Source organism: Episyrphus balteatus, chromosome 4 (assembly GCF_945859705.1).
Source record: "Episyrphus balteatus chromosome 4, idEpiBalt1.1, whole genome shotgun sequence".
Lineage (NCBI taxonomy): Eukaryota > Metazoa > Arthropoda > Insecta > Diptera > Syrphidae > Episyrphus > Episyrphus balteatus.
Window position 1 is genome coordinate 64,059,330 of NC_079137.1, and position 21,689 is coordinate 64,081,018.

Consider the following 21,689-nt stretch of genomic DNA (forward strand, 5'->3'; position numbering starts at 1 on the left):
TAACGATATTTGTATGAAAAAAATTCCACATCTGAACGTTGATATGTCAGATATAAGTTCAAGTGACCTCAACTCCAAAAATTTATAAAGCGTTTCGCTTAAAATAAAAATAATTTTAATAATTTTTTATTATTTTTGTTATTTTTTTCTTCGTTGATATGTCAGTTTGGAATTTTTTTCATACAAGTACCGTTACCTCTACCCGTACCGCTACCGCATACCCTCCGGTGTGGCCAAGCCTATAATCTCCATAGAAAAATCCTAGTCGACCGACATTTCGTGCGGCTAAAATCGACTCGTGAAAAGTGGGCATAATAGTAGACTACCACCTCTAATGGAACTGAGGTGCGTTCTTTTTCTAACAATAGTCAACGATCGTTGTTATGTCAAAAATTATTGTTGAAGTGTCATTGTTAGAAATCGTTGGATTTTTAAAAATCATTTAGGAAGGATTTATTGTCAGAGATTGTTAGACTGTCAAACCACCAGTTAAATTTCTTTTGAGAATACTTTTATTTCCATTATATATATAACGAAAAAAAATTGTTTTTCATTCAAAATAAATTATCTTTCATCAAAAAATTACAAAACTCTCTTTTTATTTTCATTTTTTCCGCTTATTTCAAAAGAAAAAAATTGTTTGTGTTTGTTTTGTAAACAAAACATTCACTTTGACACATCAACAATCTTATTAGTGTTCAATTCATATCATGGAAGTGAGTTGGAAATAGTTACGATTTGTAACTATTTGACACTTGAAAACGAGTTTAGGAACGATGTTCATCTGTCAAATAGTTACAAATCGTAACTATTTTGTAGTTTAGGAACGACAAAAGTTAACGATAGTTAACAATAGTTAACTATTGTTAGAAAAAGAACGCACCTCTGGGCTTCTGTTAAATCGAAGGTCATTACTTTAAAAAAAAACTCAAGAAATTCCTATTCTATCTACTACGGTCTACTTAAAATCACATCACTAGCTAAACAACAATCTACTACATTTCTCTCGCTGACACCAAATGTCAAAATTTTGCACAACCGTCATCTGTCACTTTTCCAACAACCCGACAAAAAAAATGCACGCAACTTCGTCACGTCGTCACTCATCAAATAAAAACGAAGACGAAAATTACCATAAAATTACGAAGGTTAGTTCTAGTTTCTTAAAAATAGAATAAAACAAAAAAAAAAAAATTTACCCTCGCGTGTGATCTTTTCAAAAGTTTTGTGTTTTGTCAATAATAATTTAAATAAACTTAACCAAAAAAATGTATGAATTAAAAACCCTTTTGCCCAAATTCGATATCGAATTACCGACCTGCATGTACACTTTAAGGAGTAATGCACTCTCCGCCGAGCAGCAGGATTCGACAACGACAAGACATTGCAATGGATCTGCTGGACCTGGATCATCTGCCGATGTAAGTGAAAGTAAAAATAAATTGAAAAATACATCAACATCTTCAAGATTGTCACCGCCTTCGTCGTCGAGTAATAAAAAATGTGTTCTTCTCGATGCCGTCGAACGACAAATTCAACAATTTCTCAAGGTTATTTTTATTATTTTTCGATTAACAATCATTTTATTGTAACAAAATTTATAAATTAGAAATAATAAAAATTAGTTGTGTGTTGTTTTTGCTTTTGTTTTATTGTAAATTAAATAAATATGCACCCATTTTTTGTGGCAACAGGTTAGTCATTTTTTTCTTTTTGTAATTCAGTCTTTCCACGTGTGACGTGGTGCACCTCGAGAGAAGTCGTTTTAGCAGCTGCTTCATCTAACTCATTATCATTTCCAAGCTAATTGTCATTTGGAATGCCTCTTTACTAAGTTGAACTTGTTTTTTAAAAGGTTACTCATTTTTTTTTCAGGGATCCAGTCACACATCTGAAATCGAACAACGACAAGAAAAGGTCCTTCAGCAGTTGAATGAATTGAAATCCCAACTGGCGGGGATACGGTCACAACTTGGGCTATGCCAAAAAGGTGTTCAACACACCGCAAAGCCCGCTGTTAAGAAAGATGACCTCATTGTTGATGTAAGTTCATGGAAAACTTCTTTAAACTTTTTACTTAACTTTATCTAAATTGAAATTCAATCCTAATTGGGCTTGAGGTCTTATTTATATATTTTTTCTCTATCTTTTACTCCGACGTACAGTGGGGCAGAATAGGTCGATTTGTGATATTAATTATTTCTACTAATAATAAGACACTTTTTGTTACTTTATTAGGTTTTGTAACTAAAGTTAACAGTCTTCTTGAATTTTATGAACTTTTTTCCATTAAAATTTTTATTTTTCTGCAGGGAACAAAATATTAATAAATTCGAAAAACCTATGGTTTTTAATCTAAGAAAAAAAAAAAAATATATGGAACGAGGGCTGTATATCCCCTCGTTCCGGTAGGAGGGGCAATTTTCTAATCAAAAAAAAAAAAAAATAACAAAATCAAGAAAAAGACCTATAATACTGTGCAATAGCTTTTGTGAAAGCTTATTTTGCATTCTTTCAAATGTTTTTCGATTTGGGTTGATTTTGCGAATACTTTTTGTGAAGTTAATTTTCAATTGAAAAAACTGTCAATCTCGAGGTTCAACTAATTTTTTTCAAAATCTTGCTTTTTAAGGTGGGACTTTTTTGAAAAAACCTAATAGCCTCAACAATTTTAATTGGAAAAATTTAATAAAAAAAATAAATTAAAAAAAATTGTTAAAAAAACACTAACCTTATATAACAAATCACCCTGTTTCACGAAACTTCTTATGAGAAAATAAAAAAAAAATATCTATTAAAAAGAAAAAAACATTTTTTTATAGGTAATCATTGTATGATTGTCAAAAAAGAATGGTTTTGTAATTTATTTTAATAAAAACAAAAAAGCACTTTCTTCTAAAAAAATTGTTTTTTGAAGTTCAAAATTTCATAAAAAAAATATTTCGGCATTTTTCAACCACATTTCTTTTTTGATTTATATACACCTAATATCTGTACATCTGGCAAATTTTACAGAGCAAGTTGAAAGATGCCGAAACTGAAGCTAATTTTTGTAACGTTGCTATTATTAACATTTTTATCACTACAATTTATAAGTACGACAGTACGACAGTGGGCGAAACGCTTTATAAATTTTTGGAGTTGAGGTCACTTGAACTTATAAATTGAATTATATTCAATCGCTCCACTTAAAATAAAAATAATTTTAATAATTTTTTATTATTTTTGTTATTTTTTTCTTCGTTATTTTTATCACTATTCTCTATATGAAAAAAATTGAACAAAAATCACTTAGAAATCTGTTACCTATTATTGTTTTATTGCACCAAATTAATCAACTTTGACAGCGTGGTTAGGTTAGCAAAGATGACAAAGAAAAAAAATGTTCTTCTATGTCTTATCAAAAATACCGTATTAATTGTGAATAATAACATTTTTTCCCGTTACTTAAAAAATTGGAGAGTGATTTTATATCACGGCTCTATAGAGCTCCCCCATTGTGCGATGTTTCGACTGTTTTTACAGTTTTCTTCAGGGCTAATTATTTTTAAAAAAATTAAAAAAAAAATTATAATAAATGCTAAAAATTTATTATTTATACTTACAGAGTATTATGCCTTTAAGAACTTCAAATTTTTGTTGGTTTGGTTTTATTTGTTATAATTTCAAATATTTTTTAAAAATTCAAAAAATTCGAAGTCTTGAAAAAGACGTTTCAAATCATCGAAATACATACATATAAATTTTTTTAATTATTTGGTAAGAAATTCAAACTTTCTTATCAAATCTAGCCTACAAAATCAAATTGAACATAGTAAATTCAACCTAAAATATTTCTTTGAAGAAACTGACCATAAATATATTTTACAGATAAATAAACATTACAGTAAAAGAATGCTGATTGAAATGTTACATATATTATTAGATACAGACAACACTGTTAATAAAAGAACATTTTGAAGGGCTCAGCAATATATGTAGTCAGTTTCTTCAAAGAAATATTTTAGGTTGAATTTATGTCATTGAACGCGAACAAAAGTTGTTTTTACTTAAAATCGAAGGTCAAATTTTAACGCAAATAAAAAAAAACGTTATTTGAAAACATTCAAATCGTTTTTTTTTTTAATTGTAAGTGCTTTTTCTGAATATTTTGCTCACTATACTTTCAGAATTACTGCGAAAAAAATTTGGTCTTTAAGAACATAGTTTTTTTTTTAAATCAAAAAGCCATATAGCGTAGCAACTTTTTAAAATTATTTCTAGAGTGTGCCTACTCGTGCCTTTTTTTAAAAGCTTAGGAACTTTCGTGTTATATGAAGTGCTAGTAACATGCTTTACTTTAAAATTCATACACAAAAATTGAATACAATAACAATTTATTAGAAAATACTTTTTTTGTATACGTTATTCATTGTTTATGTTTTAACTATGTAGCTCACCATTGTTTATGCTTTTATTAATTTTTCTTTGTTAGTCCATTTATCTATTAAATGAGACTAAAATTAGCAATATTGGAAGAATTTGACTTTTTAATTAATTCCAGCTAAAATAGCGTTCTAGCCCACGGTGCGTCGGAGTAAAATACAAGCAAAAAATATATAAACAAGACCTCAAGCCCACATAGGATTTAATTTGAATTAAAAAAGGTCTCGAAGATAGGAATAATTTTTTATCTAAATTGCTTTTAGGACCCTCTTCATGACATCGTCATCAACTCTCAGCCAACTTTCATACCATACTCCTTGTTAGCACTCAAAAACGCCTGGAAGGGTTCCTTCAACATTGACGTGAAAGTATTCGCCCACTCATCCATCTCTAACGTCAGCGATGAAGCACGTGAATTTGAGAAAAAACTATGTGCCTCCAGCCCAAGTGATCCATCAAAGCGTGGCATCAAAATTACACTCATTTGGACAAATTGTAAGAAAATGTCTGTAACCTTCTTGAAGCTAAATAATCTAAATCCTCTTTTTTTCTAGGTGAGCATACTGAAATGATCATGTCACCTACCATGTACGTTCCCATCTACGGCGAAGTGAATATCATTCGTTATTTGGGGCGAGTTGGACCGGCAGAATATCGTTACGAACAGACACCCCTCTGCAATGAAATCGATTTGGTGCTGGATATCTGCTATGAACTCCTTCGATGCAGTACACCTAAATCAAAAGCTGACATTATTCGTATTCTTAATACTCGATTGCAGAAGGAACAATATTTCGGTGGTAGTCGATTATCTGTTGCCGATATTGGATGTTATAGCACATTTTTGCGAATGAAATTAGGTGCTAAAGAACTTACGCCAGCACTCAAAGAGTGGCGTGAACGAGTCAAGGCTGCGATACAACTATAATTTTGAATTTTAAACTTGAAAAACGAAATAAATTCGAAGAATTAAACGAAATGACGAAATATTATTTTGGTTTTTAATGGTAGCCAGGGAAAGCACTGAACAAACATGCCAAGTTTGCATGTTCATAGACGGTACATTATCCAAGTTATTTCTTAGTTTTTTTTTTTTTTTTGGAATAAAATAAACTCAGAAAACGCCCAATCTGGATGTAAAGGTGGGTAACACACCCATTTTTTTTTTAACCCTCTCTCTAATATTCAGTAAACTAATTGTATCTGGAAGGTAACTTTAAAACAAGTAATTTTCTTGATGATAAATGGTGAATCTTGCAAGAATAGAACCGAAAGCACTTGACTATTTTAGGTAAGCGAAAAATGATTTTTTTGTAGTTTAGTTTCAAAGCAGTTGTTCGTGGGTTATGATTTTTTTTTCATATAATGGCAGTTATGATTTTTGTATAAATATTTTATTTGCCAAGAGAATTCGGGATTTTTTTGTGGAGAAAATGAAAGATTATAAAAATTGGTAAAAATATTAAAAGAGACGGCAAGAATTAAATGATCAAAAAAGTGCTTCCAGTTTTGTATTACATTTCTGAGGCAAACTGCATGCTGGTGTCTTTGCATATGCATGTACTATTCGTATTCCTTTTTTACAAGAAATCTAATAGACTACTTCGTTTTATTATCAAAACTACGTAAAAGTAAAAAATAAATTTTATAACGATTCTATAATTTTTGTATAGGAAGCTTTAAGATAAGAGTTCCAGTACGTGATTAACGCAACTCTCGATTCATGCAACTCCTCGATTATCTCAACATCTGAATTTCATTCACTGTTAAAGCAGTTATCGCAACTCTTCAACAAACATTGACTCTATAACTATCAACTGCTAGTTGACTGCAAATCGAATTTTTGTTAGTTTGGTATTGGACATAAGTTTGAAACAATTGAGGACCTCGCATCAAAATGGGTTAGGTGCATATTTATTACTTAGCCAGATCCAAATTTTTAGAAATTACAGTTATTGCAAATATTTTTTTTTAACCCTAAACATGATTCAAAAGAAGCAAATTTAAAAAAATCTTAAAATGATTAATTTTGCAAAGAATTTTCTTTGTAATTTTAGACATAAAAAGATAAATTTGGACTTTTAATGCAAGGTCCTAAATTGTCCAATCCAATGAGGATGTTGTTTCTAAAAAAACAGGCCATCTTTAAACGCAAATATTAAAAAATGAGTCTCAAAAAGTCAAGCGACGTCAGTATCTGTTTTGCTTTAATTTAATTCGCTTTTTCCAATACATCTATAAATTAGTTCCTTGAAAAGTTTACTCACTAGGTATATTACACCGCCAAGATTTTTCTGAATTTTTTTCAAATTAAAAGAAAAAGCGTTTTTTTTTTTCTTAATAACATAATTTTATTTGATCATGTCTATTTTTTTTTTATATATGTTACGTTTTTTTTTATATAATAATGACGAAGACAAAAATTACAAACACAAATCTATTTAACAATAAAAGTTTAAATTAAAAATAAAAAAAAATTATTAAATATCAAAAGAAAAGTCTTACACAGTGGTTCTTTTTTTTGTTCTCATATTTTTGTTTCTTTTTGAAATTTTCAACTTTATTTTCTTTTTTTCTAAAATATCTTTTTTTATCTAATATACTCTTATTATATTTTATATAATTTTTATTTATATTTAAACTTAATAATAAAATCTACTCAGTCCGTATATATTTATCTTTACCGATTTAATATTATAATTTTTAATAATTGCATATTTGCACACTTTTTTGGGTTAATGCAAATTTTCTTTCTTTTTATAATGACTTTTTTGTTTATAACAAATCATTTGTTATTGTTCTTTTTTTTTTTCTATATAAATATTTTTATTTTAGTCTAAAATGTATTGCATTGCATTTATTTATGTTTTGTTTGATGTTTATCTAAACACCATTGCTACATAACTTAAGTACATAAGGTATCATATTTTCAATTTGAATTTGACCAATTAAATTGGCAAAGAATAATTCTTCGACGACATCAGCTTCCAAGGCACACAGTGGCATCAGACGTAGAATGATATTATTGAATCTTTCTTCCATCTCATCCTGCAGCGGGATTGTTTCAGTGAGATAATTACGAAGTCCCATCATTGCATGAAGTTGGACTCGTTTAATGTAATTCCGGCCATTCATGTCTTTAATGTTGACAGCTCCGTCCGTATTGAAGACCAGTATCAATCGCAGGTAAGCGAATTCATAATCGTGCATGTCCAGAGTCTTTACTGTCTCAATAAACTCGTGCAACCGCAATGTGTGCTCGCAGAGTTTACGTATCTTGTCTGGTTCGATTTTTTCCACTTCGGAGAGTTGTCGAATATTTGCCACCAAAGTGCTCATGATGGTACCGATGGAAAGGACTGTACATTGCGCCAGCGCTAAAGCAAATAATTGCGGCCAATGCCGTCGCATTAATTTCGTCTGGATTTTTTCGTCCAGCTGATCGAAGGCGATTACTTTCTTCATCCAATAAGCCGTGAGAAATATAATTCTACTGCTACTCTCGCATACGTAATGGTTGTTTAGATAAGTCGACACAAGTGACGGCACTTGCAGTATAAATGCCACTTGTTGATCTTGAAGAAGTGGTCCTTCAAAAATGGCTTCATCCAGAAGTGTACAATTTTCCATACTTTCATCATCCATTTCGTCATCGATTTCATTCTTTATAAGACCATCGAATTGTGAACCTCCACTACGATCGTAGTGAAGCTGGACAGCGTTAAGAAGTTCCAGTGACTTTCCAATTATTGTCTTATCAATTGACGTCTGTATGAGGTGGACTGAGGAGGCAGCAGTATTGGGAAGAGTCTCAGAGACTGATGTGTTTAAAACACTTGTGTTGCTGTTGTTATTGTTGTTGTTATTGCTCGAAGCACACAGAGTACTGTTATCCATTGAATCCTCATCTATGGTAGCTTCCTCGGGGGAATAGCAATAATTTTCGATCTTAGGTACTTGTTGGGCTTGCTGTTGCTGCTGCTGTTGTTGTTGTTGCTGTGCAAACACTGGAAAGAACAAAACACAATAATAAATAAAAGAAATAGTTTGATTGATGACGCAGTTGAGAGTTGATTGTTAAAAAGTTAAGTTGGTAATATAATACTGGTAACAACCATGCACCAGATTTAGATGGATTTTGAGGAAATTTTTTAAATTGAAATTTTATTTTTAATAGAAAACTCACTTGTGTACTGTTATTTTATTTTTTTAATGCAATAGATTAAAATTTGCAATTAATATTTTTTTTTTAATTTAAAATGTATTTTTTCGCATTGATATTTTTATAAACAGGTGTGATAAAAAAAAATATATGAATGTAAAAGTTTGCTTTTAATGCACAAGTTTTTTTCGTATTTGACCGAAGATACATATCTAAATGATTGTAACTTGTTATGAAACTATTGCCAATGCAATAAACATTTGAATTATTAAATTTCTCAATACACAATTTTTCAAGAGAATCAGCCCTATCGGCAATCTCACGTGAGAAATTTCCCCGGGAGTAGGTTTTCTCTCCCGGGAATTTTTCTCCTTATCGGCAATCTCCATCGGAATTTCGTTTTCGGGAAAGAAGTACAGCCAACTTAACAAAACAAAAAAACTTTCGAACACATGTCTTCGAACATTTTGACAACTCTAATTTGATTGTATTTGGTGCACAAAAACAATTAAAATGTTTAATAGTAAATATTTATATAATTTTTTTCTTTGGTGTTGATTTGTGGATTTTTATTCAATAATTTTTTTTATTTTTTGGCCAACTTATTATAGGCTATTGATTATGTCGAAAAAAACAGGGTAATAAGGAACTAAGACGTTCACGGGTTTTTATTGCAGGAATCGTTAAATGGGTTATAGAAGAAGATAAAACCGCGGAGTGCTATTAAATGAGAGGGTGGAAACTGAAGATAGGGGTGCAAAAGCCCCCTTTTTGGTTTTTTCAATATACCTCGTAAACCAAGCAAAATTTTGATATATTGCACATATAACTTTTTGTAGAGAATTAAATTTCCTATTGGAATAATGTTTTTTAAAAATTGAAAAAAAAAATTTCCATACCAAAATAGTCGAAACAATCATAAAAAAAATATCAAAAAAATCGATTTTTTGAGTTTTTTTGCTTTTTTACTTGTACATTTTTTGGGTTGAGATAGACATAAACGCTGCTCCAAAGAAAAAAAGAAGCTTAAATTTCCTTCAAAATGCTGTACTCACTAAATTTTTTCATTGAAAATTAACCGAAGTATGGCCATTTTAATCTAGCTTTTTTTTCGCATTTTTAGTTTTACTCAAGTAAAACAGAAACATTTGAGGGGAAAGTACGATAACTTAAGCACCAAGAACTGATAATGAGATTTTGTAGAGGGTTTAAAAACAATCATTGTTTACTATGGGAGGGGGGGTCTATGTCCCCCCGTTTTGGCGGGAGGGGCAATTTTCTAAAAAAAAAACTTAAAATAAAAAAAAAATATTAAAAAACAACGGCAACACTTACAGTTTTGATTGATACTTTTTTCAAAAGCTAGAATTATAAACTTAATATTAATTTTAAAATGAAGGTATTTTAATCAATTTAATTCTCTACAAAAAGTTATATGTGCAATATATTAAAATTTTGCTTGGTTTACGAGATATATTGAAAAAACCAAAAAGGGGGCTTTTGCACCCCTATCTTCAGTTTCCACCCTCTCATTTAATAGCACTCCGCGGTTTTATCTTCTTTTATAACCCATTGAACGATTCCTGCAATAAAAACCCGTGAACGTCTTAGTTCCTTTCTAAACTACATAATCAATAGCCTATTACTTTGTTTAAAGTGGCCGAACTGGTGATAGGCAGAGAGGAGCATATTTGAAAAATTGAAAATTGAATAAAAAATATAAAACAATGAGTAAGAACTTTTAAAAAAATATGCCAATAAAGGATATAATATGATTATAATTGCTAATATATATTTTTTTACATTTATCAAGTTTTAGACATTTGAAAGTGGCACTAAGTGATTGGATCATATATGAGCCACCGTGCAGAAATGTTCCCCTCCTATTGGTCCATATATGAGCCATCGTGCAACAAGGGAACAAATTCATTTTTTTTCTTATTATCTACACCCGTTTTTTTTACGTTTTCGTGCGGAATGTTATAAATTTAATTTAAAATAGATTAAAAGGCCTTTTAATCTATTTTATTGAGACTCATACAGTTCCAGCGCGTAGTTTTTACGTATAATTAATTTAATTTAAATTTTTTTTTGTTCGTTTTCTGCTCAATGTGCCAAATATGATCCAAACCGGAAAAACCAAAATTTTCCGACTTTTACTCAAAATATTGAAAATTCCTGAAACACGTGTTTTTTTATTTAACAAAATCTACCATATATATTTTTTTCACAAAAAAAAAAAAAAAATCATGCGGTAAGGGGTTAAGGTTTTTTTATATTTTATTTTTGTCTACTATTTTGCGTTATGCAGTTGCAATATCATTTGCTTTTTGTTGGATTAAGGAAGTAATAATTTAATATTTTTAACAGAATATTTTGAAAGAAAAATACGTACATTTTGGCTTCAAAATATCTGTTCCCCATAAAAAATATGATAGAAATACTTCGGGGGAGAAACTTCATTCCCGATAGGTATTTTTGTGTGGGAATTTTTTCCTAGGAAATTTTTCCATTCAAAAAGTATTGGCGATACCGATTTTTCGGAATAGAGACATTTTTCCAGGGAAATTGTATTGCCGATAGGGCTGAATATGTACGATTGTATATAGTACATACACAACTTTTCAAATCTTCATTAACGATTTTTCCTATTAGTGGTGCGAAACTGAACAAATTTTTACTGTTTTCTGTTAGTTTCAGATGTTAACAACATTTTAAATTAAGATAAGTTTGTGGAGGAAAAAACATGAATGGTGGAAAAAAATAAAGCGACAAGGAAAAGAGCTAAAAACAATCTTTGTTTATAATCTAAGGACAGTAAATAAAGTGGTCAATAGTTCCAATCCCTTAAAATGATTGAATCTTTAAAATACACCACCACAAAGCCAAGAACTGAAATGTATTCTATGGCGACCTTGTCAGTAGAAGATAGACTGTATCATATTGATTAATTACACCGGCACACAAAATAAAAAGGTGTCATGTACCAGGAACCAGACCTATCTTTCTATATGTTTTCGGGCACGCTGAATCCGAATTTCAAGTCCGTTTGACCCTATCACCCTCCAGTTTTGAGTAAAATGCAAAAAACTAAAAAAAATGAAGTTTTTTTTGTCTTTTTTGGGGTCTTTTTTACATTTTTCTCAAAACTGGAGGATGACCGGGCAAAACGGACTTGAAATTCGGATTCAGCGGGTCCAAAAACATATAGAAAGATGGGTCTGGTTTCTGGTACATGACACTATTTTTATTTTGTGTGCCGGTGTTATTAAATATATACTGTGTAGCCATAGTGAAAGATTACACCGGCACACAAAAAAAAAAAAGTGTCATGAACCAGAAACCAGACCTATCTTTCTATATGTTTTTGGGACCGCTGAATCCGAATTTCAAGTCCGTTTGGCCCTGTCACCCTCCGGTTTTGAGTAATATGCAAAAAACTCAAAAAAAAGGTAGTTTTTGGGGTCTTTTTTACACTTTTCTCAAAACTGGAGGGTGACCGGGCAAAACGGACTTGAAATTCAGATTCAGCGGTCCCAAAAACATATAGAAAGATAGGTCTGGTTTCTGGTTCCTACAACTTTTTTTTTTGTGTGCTAGCACTGTCGCGACATGTCGCTGTCATACCCGGCACACAAAAAAAAAAGTTTCATGTACCAGGAAGCAGACCTATCTTTCTATATGTTTTTGGGACCGCTGAATCCGATTTTCAAGTCCGTTTTGCCCGGTCACCCTTCAGTTTTGAGAAAAATGCAAAAAACTCCAAAAAAGTCATAAAAATTCAAACAAAATGCACTCACAGCTCAAAACTGGAGGGTGATGGGGCCAAACGGACTTCAAATTCGGATTCAGCGTGCCCAAAAACATATAGAAAGATAGGTCTGGTTTCTGGTTCATGACACTTTTTTTTTTTTGTGTGCCGGTGTTATTATTGAAAAATAATAAATACTTTTAAGTTTTGTTTTTTCAACCGAATATTTTTCGTTTTATTTATTTAGTTTTTTATTAATTATTTCTAAAGAATTACAGGTTATTACATATCCAACTGGAGTTTTCTCATGAAAAGTTGTATTTTTTGATGAAAGAACATTTAACATTGATGACCCTTTTGAGTGAAACAAACACTTTTACGTTCTGATGAAGGAAGCTCTGCTTCATTTAAAAAAGAAGTTCTAAGGCATGGAAGAAATTAATCTGCTTTAGGGCATTTCAAGTGAAACCGACAGCGAAAAATGTAGTGGGTCGTCAAGTTCGCTCATATTTGGTATATATATTCCTCTATCGATTCTAAAAATACATCTGGGGCAAAATTCCGCAAGAATGAGTTTTTCTGTGTTAGTTTTTCTCTGCCTTGTTCTTAAGGCAATTTACACGTTTTTTCGTGTACACAGAGGAATTCACTCTTGCGGAATTGGGCCCCTTGAAGGATTTGAATTTTTAAGCCTGATAGTGGAGTTCAGGGCTTCTAAAGTTTTGGAAAATTGTGGGGATGAGTTCATTTGAAAAATTTAAAAAAATTAAACGAAGGGGTAACATGATGAATTATTAGTGTTAATGCTAGCTATAGAATATAACTAGTTTACAAGTCACATATTATTTTTTATTGCCGGGGGAAAAAAAATATGTGACTTTTTCTTCTTTTAACAGGTGCCATCTAATATTATAAGAGAGTATAACTTAATTCTTTTCTGAAGGTTATTAGGGTGCTGAACTCCATAAGATTAAACAACGCAATTCCGGGACAGTTTTTTTTTAATAAATAAAAAGGCCACATGCAGTTCTAAGATTCATAATACATAAAATATATTTATAAAAATCAACATTGTTTTAATTGATTCCATGAACATTCTTTATGTGTACCTTTTTCTGTAAAAAAAAAACTAAAGTTTTCCATATGAAAAGCTTTGCCATGGAGAAAGTCAGAAAGTAATTGCACTTTTTGCGTTTTTCTTTGGTTCTGCAAACATTTTCAACAATGAGTTGAGAAGAAAAAAATTACTATATTTCACTTATGCTCTTAAAAAGGAGTGTACGGGTGTAATTCTATTTTTTATGGGACAAAATGGATTTTATGACAGTTTAAAAATGTATATCTTTAATGTTTTAGTACGGGATCAGGAGTACAGCACTGTTTTGTCTGGGTCCAGTGCATTTTTTGGACTTAAGGTCATTATAAAATTGAGAATATTTAAAACAGTTCACAAAAGATAAAAAAAATTATTTTTTAATAAGAGTATAAATCATTTCTGTATCACTTAGGTAATTTTTCCCCATGGTCCTTTTTTTAGTTTCTGCAAGGATCGGAAAATGAAACACATCTTTTTTATCTCTAAGGTTACAAAAATTGAATATATTTCTGTTAGATCGATATGGCATATATTAGGGAAAGATGATCTGTTGGTTCGGTCACAACTTCATTTGGCTCCATATTGTTTTATGTTATTGCAGGCCACAATACATGTTTCTAAAGAAAGTTTGTTGCCATGAATAGGCTAGCACATACCAGTCGTTCTATCATAAATGTTGAAGGAGCAGTCCAAGTCAAACTGGATAGTGTGAAAAGTTAAAGGATTTTATCACGAATTACAAACTTTACAAACAAAATGCTAAGAGGTAGTTATCTCCGTCGCTTAAAACAGTTTAGTTAACAGTGAATCGGTGATTGTTAAAACAACATAAGTGACAAATTTTTTGAAACCACTTTTATAACTGTTTTGCATTGCTTATGGGTAGACCTAGCGTTGAGAGCAAAACCAACATGATTTGATATTTGGATCATATAAAATTTCGAGGTTAAAATACGCATTGAGTGCTAAAACAACATATCTCTTCTGCCAATTTTGAAATTGAGCGTTAAAACACCTTAAGTACTTCATGTTAATTTGTTTTTTTACATTCAACGCTGGAAAAACGAAGTAAGTAAACTGTAGTTTCTTACAGTTTTTCGATGATTTGGTGTCAGTCAGTTGTTCGTGGTCATTCGAGTGGAATTGCATCATTCAAAATGTTCTTGTATCTTGTTAATAAATTAAATTGGTATCAAATGAAAAAAAACTATATCTTAGGAAAAAGTTCTACTATGAATTTTTCACTGCATTTGGATTAAGAATCTAAGATAATGCAATATTAGTATTGGTAATGCATCTTGCAATGTGTGAAGGACATATTGAATTTAATTTTTATTTTGAATATAAAATATGATGCTCTATTATTTTCTGTGAGCCATTAACTTCGACATTTTGTTCTAGAGTTTTCAAGCTATTAATACCAGCAAAGAATTGAAAATGCAAGCTATACAAAAAAAAAAATCGTAAATCTTGTCTTAAAAGGTTTCTATTTTGGGTTCTCTTGGTTTGATATTCAAGATTAAGGTCTTCAAACCCATGGAACATTACAAACCATGATATTTTGCACTTCAAATAAACATTAAATTTTGACAACATTGAGGCAATCAATAAAAAGTGTAAAATGCAAAAATGCATTTTATCCGTTTTTGAAGTAGGTACGTCACAAGAATAAAACTTTTGCACAATAGTAGTAAGACTTAACTACGTCAAAAAATAACAAATTCATTGTTGGCCGTGGAACGTCCACTTTCGCCTTTTTGTTTAATGTTCTTGTTTTTTAATATGTATTAATAAAATTGCTGAATTATAATGGCCTTTTATTCATTTCCATTAAATTTGCTAAATTTGCTTTGGATGTAAAATTAGTGTCAAAACAACATTATTTTCAAGTAATAAAGTTGTTTTGACTCCCAACAAAACGTTGTGTGTTAAAACAACATATAAAATTTATTTATTTTTTGTTAAATCTTCTTTGATAAAGATATTTTTTTAAAACTTTTAGTTGGTTTCAACTCTCAACAAGGCCTCTAAACCGAATTTAAAGTTAAAATTGTCAATGCCGCCGCGTCGTCAAAATTACAGTTTTTTGTCTCTCCTGAAAAAAAATAAAAATGTTACTTATGTTGTTTTAACAATCACCGATTCAGTTTGTTTTGAGTTTAGGGATTACCTACTCATAAAAATAGTAAATTAATGAAATTTCAAACGTGTACTATAGTCTATTTACGGTGACCATCCGTCCCGGTTTACCCGGGACTGTCCCGTATTTCTACAGCTTGTCCCGGGTTTTTATTTAAGAAACCCGGGACGTATAAGTGTCCCGTATTTTGTAATTTGTCAGGTGATTGTCCCGTATTTGGACATTCTCTGATTTTTGTATTTAATATTTTAAATACTTTGTAGGGAAAACAAGAAAACAGTGGCTGGAAACTAAAATTTTTCTAATTTTTCGGATAAAGAATTAAGCCTAGTACGCTGCTGAAGCGAAACGTCTCCAAAGTCAAAAAACTTTTGCTGCAAAAAAAATTGCCTGGACAAATAAATTGGAGTGACAAACGATTGAAAAATCTCCATATATTCTAGCACAGGTAAGAATTTCGTTACCTAAGATGCGTACTGTGCAACGAAAAGCAAAATTTTGTGCTGAGTAGGCTTTAGTTTTTTTTAAATGTTCGTCAATTATTAAGTTCCAGATTCTGTTTGTCAGGTTGCTACACCAGGTAAAATGTTTTCGAATAAAAAACAACATACATTATGGAAGAGTAAAGAACCCAGATAAGTTTCAAAACTTTTAAGGACATGTTAAAAGTTGTGTTAAAGATCATACAATTTCAAAATCATTTAAAATAAAATTAAAACATTAAAAAACAACTCTCCCGATTTTGATTAAAAAAATATTTTTTTAGAAGTTATTAACAGACATTATTATAAAACCATTTTCTTGATTTCTGATTTCGTAAACGACTTAAATGATTTTAACAAAAACACTCCCATAACATCGTTTAGGAAATCTTGATATCAAAATAAGGAAAAATTATGAAAACTCATTTAAAAAAATTTAATTTTTTTTTTGAAAAATCAATATTTTCAAAACGATCCAACGAATTTTTTATCTGTCCTGGGTTTCGCTTCCAGAAGTATGGTCACCGTATCTATAGTATTTCTTTCTGTATTAGATTGTCTAGACAAGATATTGACTTCGATTTATGTATGTTTGCAGACAATAATGCAAGCAATGCATTATGAGTTACATTTCCCTTAGATTCTCTTGCAATTAAAATAAAATGATGTCTACTAAAATATGTAATGAAGCCATACATTCGTTGACTGACGCCTTATCAATTCATCATACTGCACAAGTTTAAAAAATATTGATGACTTAAAGTTAAAAATTAAAAAACAACAAATTTTACTAACAATACTCACTCAAAGTCTGCGTTAAGTCTGCAAAATTAAAACTCGGTATAGGTGGAAATACACTTGACGTCACCGCACTGCTGTCAATTGACAAAGCAGCGGCCGCTGAGGCCGCTGACCCAGTCAATGAACCTACTGCTGCTGCTGCTGACGTGGGTGATGATGCATTTTGATGACTATATCCTTTACCCCGTTGATAACTTGACGGACTGCCTGTATTTGTACTATTCCCAGAACTAACTAATGGTTCTTTTTTATCTAATATTGGTTTTCTTTCATGTTGGACGGCTAAAAAGAATATTAAAATAAAATAACAACAAACAAAAAGACATTAATAAAACACATTCAAATACAATTTTTTTCTTATAATATAAATTAAATCCAAAATAATTGTTTTTTGTTTGTTTTTGTTGGATTTTTCTATTTAAATTTAACTGAAAATTACAATCACTTCTCATGCCGCTGGCTAAACATTTCTGCAATCGGCAAAACTGACAACGATTGCGATGATGTTTTGTCACCTCACAGTTCATTGCCCCGCGACACTGGTAACCGAGTTGTTTGCGAATCGATCGCTTAAAGAAGCCTTTGCAACCCTCGCAGCTGATGGCTCCGTAGTGGCGACCAGAGGCACGGTCGCCGCATACCAAACATAATTCTACACTCATATTGCCTGCACTTCCACCTCCTCCAGTAGACGAAGAAGAAGAATGATGTGTAGTGAGATTCACTGAAGAAGGTTTTTCTACACACAAACAAGAAAAAAAAAAAAGAAGAAAAACGTTTTTTTCTTATTGGGAATCTTCTATTAAATCGATTGTATTTTTTTTTTTCGCTTACCATCAGAATAATCAGAACTTGTTTCCATATTTTGAATTAGTTTATTTTTCATTTAATAACAATTTTTTTTTTATGTGTGTTTTCAAATGAAATTTATTTTTGTGGTAATAATTTATGATAACCTAAACAAACACATTACATTTTTTTCTTTTAGAAATCAATTTAATACATTTTAAAAGAGTTTTCGGCAATTTATTGGTGAATTAAATAAATTATTATTTTTAGATGAAATAAACACTTTAATAGTTTTATTTAAATAAGAAAATTGAAGTGAAAACTGCATGAAAACAGAGTAAAATTATTAAATTTTGAGGTCACACGTCACTTGCGAAGTTTGAAGAAGCCATTTTTTTTTTTATTTTGTGTGGAAAAATATTTTCATATGAGTTGAAAGTGATGCCAAGAGACCATTATTTTTTTTCCATGGTTTAGTAATCTAGTACATTTAACAGTAGAACAAAAGATGAAAAAATGAGAGACAGTTTAAATTCTAGTTTAAATTATTTTTTTAATTTTTTTATTTATTTTTTTTTATTCCATTGGAGGTGGTAGTCTACTATTAGTTTTTGCCACCTCCCAAAGGAACAGGTGTTAATATTGCTCCTATAAAGCTTTAAAGAAGTAATATTGTTTGTAGGGAGGCTATTGCCTAGGACACATCAATTGTGTGAGGAAAAATGGTGTTTGAGTTTTGTTTCAAGATATTACTACAACGGCCACTTTTAACAATTTTAAACGCATTTTGTGACAGTTTTCCCGACCCCAAAATTAAAAAAAAAAATGGAGTTTTTTTTTTACAAAAACAAATAAAACTAGAAAGAAAAAAATAGTTTTCGATTTCGAAAGCATTTCGTTGTCCTAGTTGATGGAAAATTTCGTTTTGCATTGGCAGCGTATTAGGCTTAAGCTTAGTACCTACGCAGCTGAATGCTGAAGTGAAACTAACGAATTTTTCCATACAACGAAAATTTTGAACAAAATTAAATTTTGTTTTTGTTGCTTTGAGCCCAGTATGCAGCTGAAGCGAAACAAAATTTTCCATACAAAAATAGCAGAACGATATCTTGAACCAAAAATCTCGTTTTGCTTTTCGTTTTTCAGTATACACAGCTCTAGGGAACAATTTGAGAGTTTTCACTCATTTGTCTTACTTTTTACTGTCCTGTGCATTTTTTCTTAATTCCAAAAGCAGTGTTGACGTTTTTTCACTTTTAATTCATTTAAGGCTTGACCACACCGGAAGGCATGCGGTAGCGGTACGGGTAGCGGTAACGGTACTTGTATTAAAAAATTCCAATCTGAACGTTTATGTGTCAGATTGGAATTTTTGTTCATACGAATACCGTTACCGCTACCGCCTACCTGATGGTGTGGCCTTTCCTTTATTTAAAACATATTTTCGGTAGGTACTTGTTTCTTGATTTTACTCATTTGTATTTTAATGTTTTTTTTTTGACATCCATAACTGGTAAATTTGAAAATTTTTTATTTTGACTTTGACAGTATACTCGATGATATTTTTCGCTGTCGATTTTGGAAATTTTTCGTTTCGCTTCAGCTGCGTACCCTACTAACAATTTTGCTTCTATAATGCTTTACAGAAGCACCAATTGCATCTGTAAAGCTTTATAGAATCAAAATTGTTTGTCAGGTACTAGGCTTTATTGAAGATTATTTGGAGAGTCTTAACTCTTTTTTTTATCAATTTGTCATTCATATTTTATTGTCCAGTAAATTTTTCTTGATCCAAAAGTTTTCAATCTATTTATTTTGTATTTAAAATCTAATTTTTTGATAAATTTCTTATTTGAAAATTTGATGAAATTTGTATTGAAGATAAGTTTTAGCGCCATCTCTGAACAGAAACCAAATTATGTAGGTAGGTATACTTTTCTGAGGGCCAGTTGTATAAATATTTAATATTTAATCTTCTGAAATTGGTGTTGAAAGTGCATTTAACTGGTTCAAGGTCTATTTATGTTAAAATAGCTAAAGTCATGCTTGAACCAAATTTAATCCACAGCTAATCCGCCGAAATCAGAGACTCCTGAACCGAGGCTGAACCATGTTTGTTCAACTGACTATTAACATACCTAGCCTTACCTTATCCTCTAAATACAATGATGTAACGGCGTCAACTCTATTTTAGTTTTGAATAGCTTTACATACAATGAAGAATCCTATGAATTTAGGTACAAAGAATGTAATATTTTTTTTTTTTATTTTCGAAAAAAGTTTCTTTGAGTTGCTGAGTTTTTTGAGTTATTTATTTTTTCTTCCATTCAAAAGAAGATAGTGATAGCAAATTGCTGTCATACATACCTTTAAATTCTTTAATTGAATATCTTAAATTCAAGGAAATTTTCAATCTTCTTTCAAAATTTTTTAAAGCATAAAGGAAAATAATTTTTACGTTGGGCGCCATTTTTCCAACAAAATTTAAAAAAGATAACACAATTATTGAAAAATTGCTCCCCCTTACGCCAAGACAAAAACATCATAAGTTCTATTTTTAGGGTTTAAAAAAACAACAAAAAATTAGAAAAGTATTAAATCAAATCCTGTTTATGATTTTGACGATATCCGAGAACAAAAAAAGTTTAACAAAAAACCGAATACCTACTGAATAAACAAAACCACAATAACCGCATGAAGGGATCAACATCAACCTGCTGCTGTCAGAATAGGCTTATAACATCGCCAACGCCATATAAACTCCTGGATATATCTGGATTGGTTCGCAAAATACACCACGCACAGGACTCCCATATTTATATCCCTGTGCTAATATGTAATTTCATCAAAATTTATCCGCATATGTTTATGGTTCATGTGTGTTGAGAGTTTTGTTTCTTTTTTTTTATAATAATATTAGCTAGAGCCCACACACTGAGCGAGAGAGAGCTAAACTGCGTATCCATAATCCTTACAACAAATCATTATGGTATTAAGGATTTTGACACCAGTTTAAGGATATGCGTTAAGTGACATGAAAAATTTGCAATGTTATTAGTTTTCTATTTTTTTATTCACCAACAAAGTAAATGTAGATTGGAAGAGAGTGCGGGTGAAAAATTCTTTTTTTGACTTTGTCTCAGATGTTTTTGTTCATTGTGTTTGTTTAGCCTGGTTCCATTCCAAAATCTCACCCCTGCCTCTGTCCATAAAAAACACTGAATCCTGTTGAAATCATCTCATCATCACAAACGTGTTGGGCTAAACTGCCTGCGGGACTCTCCCGACTCCCGAGTTAGTTCGTGCATAATTTTATATCGCCCCCCAAAACATAGAACATGCGGATAAAGGAGGGGGAAAGATGTACGAACAACAATTTAGGGGATGAATGCCTGAGTTTGTCTGCAATAATACTTGTATAACCTTTTCATAAATCCTATTTCGAGGGTGGTGGTTGGGATCTGAGATTTTTTTTCCATCTCTTCTTCGGGGTTCTTCAACTCAACAAAGTGTGCAAATGGGACACATCCTAAAGTGGAAGTGGCATCATCGCAAAGAAGACAACTCCGTTTAAGGGTTGTTATGGTGTTTTTGTTTATCGTCTATAGTCTGAGTATCGTTTACAGGTGAAATCATCTGTTTATTTTATTTGTGGAACCATGTTCATGGTTCACCCCCAATGAATTTTGAACAACAACAATAAAGAGTCTCCAGTAGGTCTGAACACAGACTAGGTCGATGCGGAAGACACCTCAATTTTTCATCACCGCATCACACCACCACTGGATAAATATCAATTGGAATCAATAAGAAGTTGTAAAACGATTTAAATTGGAATTGATATTTTATTTTTGTTGTTGTCGTCTCATGGTAGGTATTTTATTTTTGGTCTAACAATTGCAATTGGTTTCGGGGCTTAGGAGAGTTGAACAGAGTTTTATGGGGGGGCAGCAGTTTTTAAACAGAGTAGGAAGAGAAGTTGTTTTGTGTGTTTATGTTGGATTTGGAGCGCGTGGTGTGAATAGAAATTGGCCAATTAAGGA

The 21,689-nt window shown here is 31.2% G+C and overlaps 2 protein-coding genes across 6 annotated transcripts; one reads left to right on the forward strand and one right to left on the reverse strand.

Annotated features, from left to right (window-relative positions):
- The first annotated feature begins 1,053 nt into the window (after positions 1-1,053).
- LOC129919638 (probable aminoacyl tRNA synthase complex-interacting multifunctional protein 2) lies at positions 1,054-5,417 on the forward strand. Of its 2 annotated transcripts, none has more exons than XM_056000591.1 (4): positions 1,054-1,550; positions 1,876-2,043; positions 4,689-4,920; positions 4,980-5,417. In XM_056000591.1, the coding sequence occupies exons 1-4, from the start codon at positions 1,269-1,271 to the stop codon at positions 5,351-5,353; spliced, it is 1,056 nt and encodes a 351-aa protein (XP_055856566.1). In that variant the 5' UTR covers positions 1,054-1,268; the 3' UTR covers positions 5,354-5,417. The 2 variants fall into 2 exon arrangements, with proteins under 2 accessions (XP_055856566.1, XP_055856567.1); XM_056000592.1 differs by having other exon boundaries at positions 1,056-1,421.
- A 1,553-nt stretch (positions 5,418-6,970) lies between these two features.
- LOC129918556 (nuclear hormone receptor HR78) lies at positions 6,971-18,136 on the reverse strand. Of its 4 annotated transcripts, none has more exons than XM_055999160.1 (4): positions 17,692-18,136; positions 17,303-17,596; positions 16,852-17,139; positions 6,971-8,432 (listed from the first exon to the last, which is right to left on the reverse strand). In XM_055999160.1, exons 1-4 carry the CDS (start codon positions 17,741-17,743, stop codon positions 7,309-7,311), a joined length of 1,758 nt encoding a protein of 585 aa, XP_055855135.1. In that variant the 5' UTR covers positions 17,744-18,136; the 3' UTR covers positions 6,971-7,308. The 4 variants fall into 4 exon arrangements, with proteins under 4 accessions (XP_055855135.1, XP_055855134.1, XP_055855138.1 ...); XM_055999159.1 differs by having other exon boundaries at positions 17,297-17,596; XM_055999163.1 differs by having other exon boundaries at positions 6,977-8,432; positions 16,861-17,139; positions 17,692-18,130.
- Between the last annotated feature and the right edge of the window lie 3,553 nt (positions 18,137-21,689).